The 11,034-nt window shown below is 38.1% G+C and overlaps 1 protein-coding gene across 1 annotated transcript; it reads right to left on the reverse strand.

The window, feature by feature from the left end:
- Window positions 1–917: 917 nt before the first annotated feature.
- On the reverse strand, window positions 918–7,165 carry tyms (thymidylate synthetase). The gene is made up of 7 exons (XM_041814276.1): window positions 6,849–7,165; window positions 5,056–5,129; window positions 2,770–2,944; window positions 1,806–1,907; window positions 1,505–1,680; window positions 1,346–1,417; window positions 918–1,267 (listed from the first exon to the last, which is right to left on the reverse strand). The coding sequence occupies exons 1-7, from the start codon at window positions 7,084–7,086 to the stop codon at window positions 1,130–1,132; spliced, it is 975 nt and encodes a 324-aa protein (XP_041670210.1). The 5' UTR covers window positions 7,087–7,165; the 3' UTR covers window positions 918–1,129.
- Window positions 7,166–11,034: the final 3,869 nt, after the last annotated feature.

Genomic DNA, 11,034 nt, shown 5'->3' on the forward strand with positions numbered 1-11,034 from the left:
CCTGGCTGAGACAAAGGTAGTACTGCTTATGTTTGTAAACACTTCACGTACAAAACATCAGACGCCACTTGGTCTGCTCACTCTCATTAGTTGTTGAAAGTGTGTAGCGCCACATTATGTAATATGCCCCATTATGTAATAATGTAATAAATTTTCAATTCATTACGCATTTTGTAAGCCACTAATCGGTTAGGGTTAAGGCAAGGTCGTAGGGTATACCCTGGTGCCCACCTTAAGTCTTAGGGTTAAGGTTAGGTGTTTAGTCTAGAGCCCTGAAGGGGGGTTAGGTTTAGGCATAAGTCACTAAGCGGTTAGAGTTAGGGCAAGGTAGTTGGGTAGGGCATACCTTGGAGCCCACACTAAGTCCTATGGTTAGGGTTATTACATAAGGGGGTGTTTTTACATAATGTGGCGCTACAAGGTGTTCAATCAGGCAATCCAACCTAAAATCCAGGGAGGCTCCAACATGGTAGGGAGCAGGACAATAATCAAGTATATAGCATTCATTTGAGGATTGTTTGGTTTTTTGTTGCCAGCTTGAGGTATATGACATTTTTTTAACAATATTTAAATTCATAATGTTACATCATAAGCCTTTAAGGCACAATTTATGTTGGAGTTCCAATGCAAATTTTGTATTGCGAAGACTCTGTTTGATGAGTCATATTTCTGTACGGACAACAAAAAATTTAAATTTCAATTCTTTATTTACAAATTAGAAATTTAAAACAGAAATAAACACATCTACGTAGCGATTTTTCAAAGCAATCCATCACTGATTCACAAGAAATAAGACCCAATACATTAAAAGAGTGAACTACAGAAAACCTGTGATAAGTTGAGATAAATATAGCTCTTGAAGTAAAAGCAGATTTTTTTCCAACAAAGACATTGTGTAGTTTAAGTGCAGTTCACCAAATTTGCAAAAAAAAAAAAAAAAAAAAAAAAAGGATTTCCTTTTATCTCTATTCATCACTTGAAGGAGCTGAGCTTTTAAAAATATCCTGTATATGGAACAAAACTGGAATTGAAGTACATAAAATGTATATTCAAACAAGGTGAAAATATATTATTCTGAAGCACCCTCTACAGCTACATGTAATACTCACACCTCATGACAATTACAGTTTCAGACAGCCATCTGCATCTTAATGGTGGGGTGAGGGTTGTAGTCGCAGATCTCAAAGTCCTCTGCACGGAAATCGTCGATAGTCTCCACTTTTCTCAGGATCTTAAGCTTTGGGAACGGCCGAATCTCCCTCTGAAACTGCATGTAGATGGGTGAGCTTGTGAACACTGGAGTTTAGCACAGAAATTGGACAAAATCTACCTTGAACGTACTCACCTGGGTTTTTAGAGGTTCAATGTGGTTGACGTAGATGTGAGCGTCTCCCAGAGTGTGAACAAAGTCTCCAGGCTGAAGGAACATTAGAAAAACATCCCAGGTGAGGTGATACAGTCTGCAAAAACACACCTAAAATGAGGCCTTAATGAGTGCTCTTACCTTTAGTCCTGTGATGTGTGCGATCATGTAGGTAAGAAGTGCGTAGCTGGCGACATTAAAAGGCACCCCGAGGCCCATATCGCCCGAGCGCTGGTACAGCTGACATGACAGCTCGCCATCACATACATAGAACTGACAGAGGGCGTGGCAGGGGGGTAGGGCCATGAGGGGCAGGTCTGCAGTGATATAACAGAGGGAGCTGGTTTGAAAATGACTGTACTTGACAACAGCCAGAGATGCAGAGAGCTCTACAAGAGTTTAGGATTCATTCAAGTAGCTTTAAAATGTGTTCACGCCTCACCTTTGGGGTTCCAAGCACACATGATGATCCGCCTGTCTTCAGGGTTCTTCTTTATGGTGTCAATCACATTCTGCAGCTGGTCAACACCTTGTCCTGTGTAATCTGTTGGAAGAAATAGATTCAAAAACAGGCAAAGATTAAAAGGAAACATTTCAGGTGCACTGGTTCAGCTGCTGCAATATGCAAACTAAATCTCCAAGAAAAACTGCAGCACCGAGCAGGAAATAATCAAACCCATTCTTTTAGACTTAAACACCTGACATGTAGAAGATTAACAAGTAGAAGTTTAACTGAGAGATGCTGAGAAGAAACTTCTGTTACTTTTAGACAAAATGGGGCTAGCATTAGCATTTTCCTCCCACATTTTTATGCCAAGTTATACAAACTAACCCTGCATATAACAAATCTTATTCGTTGGAAAGCCTGTTTATTACCCTTTTAAATGGTGCCACATTTGTAAGGAACATGCATTTGTGGGATGAGCAGCAGAGCTGAGTATGTGGGTTGTGCCCCCACCAAAGGAACTCCAAAGAGAACTGCACATCGCGAATCATGGCGACTGTAGGCATGTCAGTACACAACTTTTGTTCTTTTGAAAAGAAAAAAAACTCACTGCTGTTCTTTGTTCTTCTTTTAACGAAGAAATTTCATCAAGTTCTGATAAAACGGGCACTTTAGCATCATCCACACTAATTTCTTTCACCATAATTGCACCGGGCTCTTGTTGCTGCTTGCTTACGTCACGACTCTGCCGCACCCGAAATTACTGCCCCTCTTCGCTGATTGGTCCTGTCACTTTCTAACCAGGCTCAAACGGTTCAGAGGGGAGCTTTGCGAGATGGATTCACCAGTAAGAAACAAGGAAAAGGCTTTGCAAGGTTAAAGAAACACAGAATCATCTTTTTCAAAGGGTAATCTATGTTTGCTAACAGAGCACTAGTAGATTTGATTTAACATACTGTACCTGCATGCATGTTTGTGTACTCGGCACCATAGTGCCTCCACTGGAAACCATACACAGGCCCCAGATCGCCCTCCTCTCTGTCTTTAAACCCAAGGTTGTCAAGGAAGTCCCGGGAGCCATTAGCATCCCAAATTTTCACCCCTTTCTCAGAGAGCTCCTTGGCATTTGTTGATCCCTTTGAACCGCACAAAGAAAATGAAAATCAGTTCAGTATGATCACAGAATTAAAACAATAATGATTTTGATAATTGAGATATTCATCTGAGTCTGAATCATCACTGTAACCCTGCAATTTAAAGTAACCTAGGTAACAGACACTTGTTAATGATTTCAATATCCTATACAAACAGGACAACCCATTTTAAAGCTTAATAACAAATAGGGATGTGAAACAGTATCAGGGTTCCCCCTCTTGCATCACATTTATAGTCATGATTTCCCCAGTATGACAGGAATGCACACTCTTTATGTGAAAGTCTGGCTTAAAAGATGTGCAGTCGAGGTGCAGATTGCCTCGATGTTAAGTCGTGCCCCTTGTACAAGGGTAGCCTGGGTTCAAGTCCTGTCTGTGGCAACCGTCCTACATGTCATTTCCCAGTCTCTCATTCCTGTTCCCATTGATTTTACTTTTCTTGGTAAAAGCCCAAAAACATATTAAAAAGATGTGCAGTCTATGGCTATTACTATGATCTCATAATTATTTAATTATTAAGTGTTGTTAATGTCTCTGATAGCACTATATTATGCCACAAGAAAAGCGATATGTTTCCTGTCATAATACTGTCAATTTTACAGGACTGGATTGCAAACGGTGCTGGCAAAGCAAAAAGGCAATGTTTGCCAGTTTTAGCATGTCTTTCACACGGTTACAGTTGGGCTGCCATTCATAGTTTAATTCATGGAGTCCCAACATTATTTAAACTCTTTCAGCAATGGCCGGCACACATTTGAAATCAGCACTGAGAGCTGGAGTTAAATCCTAAACCTTTGGCTTTTGTATTTAGCATCTGAACCAAATGCTAACCAAAATAAATCAACTCAAATATTTAAATAAGAGATAAGAAAAAGGGGTGTCCATCTTTACAAGTAATAAAAACTACAGGAAGCAGACGTCAGACTCATATTTAAACATTTGAAACATCATTCTTAAATTATATGAAGTTTCATGCAACAATTTTTAACATTAACTTGTCATCCAGCCTGCTGTGCTAGTAGACGTTATGACTTTAGGGATGTTTACAGCATTTAATCTATTCTAAATGCTATTGTCCATAAACTACAGTCACCATTTGGTATGATCCTTAACATCTTTACGCCCCTTCAGACAGATTCATTTGTTTTATTAGTAAGACTGATATGAAGTATGAATGCACAATGAGACTTTTAGCAACGTCTGATATGCCAGTATTTCTGATGTCCTTTCAGTCAATACACCTTTTTATTTTATAGAACAGAGAGTCTCTCCTGTACTGGAAATTACCTTTAAGTCTTTATTAAGCCAGTTTTGAAACAGGCATGAAATATGACAAATAACATTTGATTCTATAAAAAACATTAGACATATTGGTTTTCAAATAGATATTCGAGAATGAAAAATAAACATTTTTTTTTCTTTGGGAGATACAAACAGAACTGTATAGACACCGAGTTGTAAAAAGCACAACATAAAAGGTGCTGTTTTTAATGGGCTTGTACTTTAAGACAGAATTGACTCTCTGCATTCAACATCCAGTATGCAGGGTGGCTCCCTGAAAAGTGCTCAAAAGTACACAAAAAAATCACTTTTTCCCCAGTGCAAAAAAATTAAACTTGCTATAATTCTCACCCCAAACTTCCCTCTTTGAACACACATTAAAATTTAAGGACTGTAATGGGAAAAAATATATTTTTAGATTGAATTGGTCTGTTGGGTCTGATATAAACTGCATGAATTTACCGGAACATTTGTTCTGCCGATATGTACAGATGATTTATGAGCATAAATGTTCAGTTTTGCTGATATAGATTATTAACTTTTTGAACTAGTTTACACAAATACAGATATCATGCAGCTCCTTCAGGAGAAATTTTAAACATTTTAAAATTTGGGGATAACAGGATTTTCCTGGGTACTTTGCTTCTGTCCTGTTTCTTGTGATTTCCATGACTGGGAAATTGTTCAGCTTTTTACCAGGTTTTCAAAGCAGCGTGGGAGCCCTGAGTGAGTATCACACAGAATCTCAGCCAGAAATCTTCGAGTGAAGTGGGCTTTAAAAAAGGAGGTTAATCTGTTCTTTTCCTCTTTACCTTTATAAACCACAGCAGCTCTTCTAGGATCCCTCTCCAAAACACTCTCTTGGTCGTCAGCAAGGGAAACTGGTCTAAAAAAAGAGAAGTGGGCTATGTGACATCGCTAAATGTTACAACAGCATTTTAAATTTTATTCTGTTTTGTTGGGGTAGCGCCTGTTCTGACATTTGTTTCTTAGAAGACTGACATATTGAGAATGGAGGGTTTTTTTTTTTTGAACAGTCAACAAATAAAACATAAAGCAAGAAGACTTCACTTTTCTCAAGGAATAAAATATAAAATGATAATTTTCAAAACTACCAGTTATGTTAATCAAAGTTGTGTTAAATATACTCATGATTAAATAACAATAAATGTAAGATCTTTATTCAAAACAGGAAAAATATTTTGGGTATACACAGATTTAACACTGGAATGATTCTCTCCAGAGATATATCAAGAAATAAATAAAAAATACATCCCTGCAATACTAAATTATATGGGGCTATTTAACAGACTGAGTTGGATGTTTCAAATAGAACGAGGCTCATACAGTTCATGCTTTCTGGGAATGTCACATAGTTTTCCCATTATGGAAAAATGTAAAACTAAGAGAGGATTGGATAGTGCGCACAACAGTGTCCCCTTGAGGATAAAACCATTGTATCTCACATAATATAAATACTACTACTACTAAAAACTGTCTTGATAACATGCTCAGCCTTTTCTATACTGTAAAAAGAAACACTGAAAATGAGGAAAGAGAAAAATGATGGCAACAGCTGCTTTTGTGTGAAATGATCCTTGGAAAGCCTCTCTGGAAAATGACTTTCCAGGGAAAATGGGACAGTTTGAGTTAGAGAAAAATCCTGGATACTACCAGGGTGTTGCTTGATTTTGCAAACACATATTTGTAAGTGTGCCTGTCATCATAGATGATGCTTCCTGCATTACTGCATCCAATTTTAGCTATCATTTTCATGATGTCTGCTATATTTCCAGGCTATTTATCCCCGTTTGCTTTCATACTTGACTGTTTGTGAAAAATTGTCGAAAAGCCAGTTAAAGTTAAAATAATAGTTTAAAGACTGATTAAAATCATGAGCAAGATGTGCACGTGGAATTAACTACAACTTCACAATCTCGCCAGCGCCATCTGGTGGACAAACTGTGTCATAACAGCAGTCCTGGCATTTATGTGCTCTGTTTTCTTTCCATCCATTTTTATGCAGCTTTGGTAAACATTACAGAACTTACAAAAAACACGCTAACATAAACGCCTTATAAAAGGTGTTCAATACTGATATTTGCAGTTTCATCTTATGACAAACGCTGTTGTCAGTTAACTGCATGCGTAAACATGAACGGTACTTCTTTACAGAGGTCATTTTGCAGAAATTACTTATTTTATGTATGACACAAGCCAGTGAATGTTGAATGTGCTGTTCTGTAGCAGTATTTTAACATTCTGGCATCACTTTCACATGAGTTTTAGTGGCTGTAGGCTTCATCATATCACATATCATCATATGTTTATATATTTATATATGTTCATATATTTTTATATGTTCATATTATATAATTGTTTTATTCTTGTAAAGTGCTATAGTCAAAATAATTCAGAATTGGTGCTTATTTTTACTCAAAAATTAGGTATAATTTTTGTAAATGAGGTCTATTGACCATACCCCCGTACTCAAACCAGTTGTGCCCCACCCCCCACCCCACCTCTGAAATCTAAATTTCGTCCATGCTTCCTGGCATTACTAAAATCTGCAGCACAAATCTCAAACAAAGTAAAACTGCCAAACCTCTAAGGCTATATCTGGCCTGTGCACCGAACACAGAGATGACTCCTGTCCCGGTTCGGTCCCCCTTCCTGCGGCCGTGTTGCAGAATGTACTCGATCTGGTCCAGATACCCGCGCTCATCACAGAAAACCCCGAAACTCTTCTTCGTCTGCTCCGCAGCAGCCGCCTGGCTGTCCTTTTCTTTACAGCCGGCTTCTCTTTGCACCTCTTCAGTGAGGATGTCTGAGGTGGCGGGCATTTTAGTAGAAGAAAGTGATGAAACCTGCAGACAGACAACACAAAGCGCAGTTCTGGTGCAAGATGCCACTGGTGCTTGCTTTCCCGGGTAAAAGTCAAGACGGGATCTCGCGAGAGTACCGCAGAAGCGCCTGTTTTTTTTTTTTTTTTCTTAACTTATCTTTATCAAAACACTACCCTGGAGGAGCTGTTTTTCAAAATATACCGTTAATTCCGTTGGCACAATAATGAAAAATATAGTTCATAATCCCCACTAAGAGGCAAAATTTGGCTCTGACATAATAGTATTACACATTTGAATACGATAAATGGTACAATAAAAGTGTTAAATTTCGCACCTCCACAGTTAATACAGTTTTACAGAATTAGCTTAAGAAAGTAATTTTTTAAAAATCAAAATTAATTCGTTATTTCCAGGTATGAGTAATAAATTCAGTTGGCAGTCAGACTGACTACAACATTCATATATGTATCTCTTAAATATACAGAAATGTAAAGTCATTTGAAGGAAAAAACGTTCAAAATAAGAGTATCAGTAACTTGAAATTATTTAAATTCTTGGCCAGAGTGGAACTGAAATGAAATAATATATTGACTATACTCTTACTATGTATTGTATGGAAGCCCTAAAGTACAGAAGACGAGAACGGCCACTGATTTTTCTTTTATTAATGCACTGTTATCCCGTGATAACTACTTATTATCTCATTATCTTGATACAACAAAGATTGTTTTCTCGTGATAACGAATTAATTGATAATGAGTTCGTCTTGATTTCAACCTACAAGAGCTGCCACGAACGGCTTCCAGCCACTGGCTGTCACTGTAGCCTACCAGTAAGTTACACTTTACGTTAGTTTGTTGACTGGGTTTGTATGGGGGCTACTGGTTAGCAGATGAGAGGCTGACAAACTTCTGTCTATCCGGCTGCTTCAGTTAAGGTAACGTAAATGTAGGCTAACGTTAACTTTACGAAGTAATGTGAAATGTAAAACGTTTATTAATTCATTTAATAGTGCTTAGATATGTGTGGTGTTTCTTATTATGGTTTGTGGCACAGCATTACAATGGTCAACTCAAATGTGTCTATTAAATAATCAGAAGAACTATGACAACCCTTTTGAATAAGGGCCAGCAGTCAAGAATTCAACAACTTTTTTGCAGCTGCTAACAATGACTACATTTACTGTTGAATCCTACAGATCACCATGGCATAATACCAGTTTTACCTGAGAGAAAGGGTGTTCCTGAGGAGAACCTGGCAAGAATGGCAATACTGGTAACTACTAAGTCAATATTCAAAGGCATTGCCTGCTAATGCTAAAGTGACAAATGAAGAACTATTTTGGTCCAGTTTGGTTGTTTTAAGTCTGTAGAATCATAAATATGAATACGATGGACATTGATGATGGCATAATACCTGTATTTACCTGCACAAGATGGACATAAAAGGGTTTATATGACCTAAATTAATACTGGTAACTACTAAATTGCAGCAAAGGTTGGACACACACCCTTGCTGTTAAAAACAAATAAACAGTAACAGCTATGACCAGTGTAAGAATAGAATAGAAACTTTATTTGTCTGAAAACAAAGGGTAACAGAAATTTATCTTAATTCATCTTAAGAGGTTTTATGATCTGTAATGTAGTTGTTATCAAGCTGGTTGGACTGGTGGCTCAGTTGATGTCCAGCTTAAACCAGCTAATCTCATTCTGGTTGTAGAGGAGAAACTCTAGTAATGTTCAGACTGGGCACTATTTCAAGGTTTATCAGCAGGTTCACGCTGTTGTGTAGGCTAGAACACCACTTGAGGCCACAAATCAGAGTACATGGGGTAATAAAAGGCTTAGAGAGGTTGATGTGCTTTCAGTTTTCTTTCCTTTTCAGCAGCACACTGGCATAACAGTTGGAGCTTACAGTGATGAGTGTGGGTTTTCTACAAAAAGAATAACAAAAATATACCATGTTAACTATGTTAGATGTTACATGTTAGACCATGTAGGTCATAATAACATACATACATACATTACATTCTCACAGAAACAAACAGAAACTCAAAACACTCATTACTCAATTATATGTAGCCGTGTAGCTCATTCATTTAAATATGATTTTCCACTGGTGTGAGATTGTTCTCAAAGTTGTCCAATGTGTTCTTTGTTTTCTTTTGAATGTGACATTGTTGTGAAATGAGTAAAATGTGAGCTGCACAGTAACATGTTGCAGATTTTGGTCACAAGGTAGCAATATTGACTCATGTCACGAGTATAAAATGAGTATTTTTCCTTCCAAAAGGTTCCTTCAGTGTTTTTTTTAAATAGAAAGGTTCTTCATATAGGCAGAGGAGGGTAGAGTAGCCAAAAATTGGACTCAAGTAAAGGTATTTTTACATTAGAACAATATTACTCAGGTAAAGGTAAAAAGTAACTTATTTGCATTAAAAGTACAATTTATCCAAAAAGTTACTCAAGTAAATGTAACAGAGTAAATGTAACTCGTTACTACCATTTGGATATAGGGAAGAAAAGTGTTCTCTAGAGTCAAATGTTTATACGTAGAACTCAATCTCTCTATGATGAGCCCTTTTAGAGCCTTCTTTTTCTGAGTATGATGGTTACCAGTAGGTGAATATGACATTATATCTGCTTTTGTGTTTTAGATCGATCAAGACATTGTAAAGTTCCTTGGAGAAGACAAACTCTCTACCTTTATTCCTCGATATGGAGACGGTGTCTTTGCCAGAAACTGGAAGGAGTTATCATCAAGTGAAAGGATAGAGGATACAGAGCAAAGGAAACAAACTTCAATAAACAGACTAAGAGAGAAGATGAAACTTCCATCCACCACCTCAGCCACAGCAACCAGGCACTTTAACTCTAAGCCTGCACTTATTGGAAATAAGAATGCTGAAAAGAAGACAAGGAAAATAGAACTTGGCTGGTTGAACTACCAAGATTACATGTGCAAACAAGTAAGAAGGCCTACTAGGGGTGGAACAAGAGAGATATGTTGTAAGCAAAGATGATACTGTATCCACCATTCTTGAAAAAGGTAAAACACTTTTTTTCCCCAACGGTACATCGACAAAAGGCAAATTAGAGGACTTTGAGTGCATGCTATCAGTCATTGGTTCTGAGGAGCCCCTTGAGGGTAGTGTCACAGTTGAAAGTTTGTTAGAGCAAACTAATTACAAGATCCTCAGACTATACATCTGCACAAAGCCAAAAGATTGTAGTGATTCTGAGCGTAGTGATGCAACAACAGACATGCCTTTTTCACCTGACACATCCAACACACTTGGGTCAGCTACACATGCATTTCCATCCTCATCCAGTCCATCACTGCTCTCCCCCACTCCTGTCAAAAAGACCTCGGTACAGTAGTGGGCCTCTCTCTCGGATCAGTCCCAAAACTACCTCAACACTCCAAACTACTCCTGCTTCTCAAACATCAGGCCAGCCTCTTATAGATCTGTACAGTGATGATGAAGTTATTGTTCTTGGATATGACACCAACATGCCTTGTGAACTTGTCGATGGTCTTGCTGACACTCTGATATACTCACCTCTACACGTCAAGACCACAGTAAGTCCAGATTCCTGGCCAGTTAACAGCCAACAAGAAAGCGGCGCAAACACAGTCTTTGAAAATCAAATAGAAGCAGTAGTGGTAGCTGACATGGAAGAAGATATTCACATTGTGGATTCTGAGCAGGCTTCAAGTTCCACCAGCACGATGGCCACTGATTTCTTTGCAAATCCAGAGAATATAGTGGAGAAGCAAATCATTGTGATCCGCAAAGCACATTGTCTTGTGGATATGATTGAAGCATTTTCAGACAACTGCATACTGGATGCTAATATTTCAATCAGGCGTGTGCTTGAAGGTGGCGAGGTTGAGGCTGATGTTGGGAGTGGGGTCACCAGAGACTGCCTCACTGATTTC

The sequence above is a fragment of the Cheilinus undulatus genome, linkage group 19 (assembly GCF_018320785.1).
Source record: "Cheilinus undulatus linkage group 19, ASM1832078v1, whole genome shotgun sequence".
Lineage (NCBI taxonomy): Eukaryota > Metazoa > Chordata > Actinopteri > Labriformes > Labridae > Cheilinus > Cheilinus undulatus.

Excerpts from the sequence above, each read along its gene's own strand:
- tyms (XM_041814276.1), bottom strand. The coding sequence starts at position 7,086 with ATGCCCGCCACCTCAGACATCCTCACTGAAGAGGTGCAAAGAGAAGCC. Across the intron at positions 1,908-2,769 it reads GTACACAAACATGCATGCAG|ATTACACAGGACAAGGTGTT; the intron begins GTACAGTATGTT and ends TTCTTCCAACAG. Across the intron at positions 1,681-1,805 it reads GTGTGCTTGGAACCCCAAAG|ACCTGCCCCTCATGGCCCTA; the intron begins GTGAGGCGTGAA and ends ATATCACTGCAG.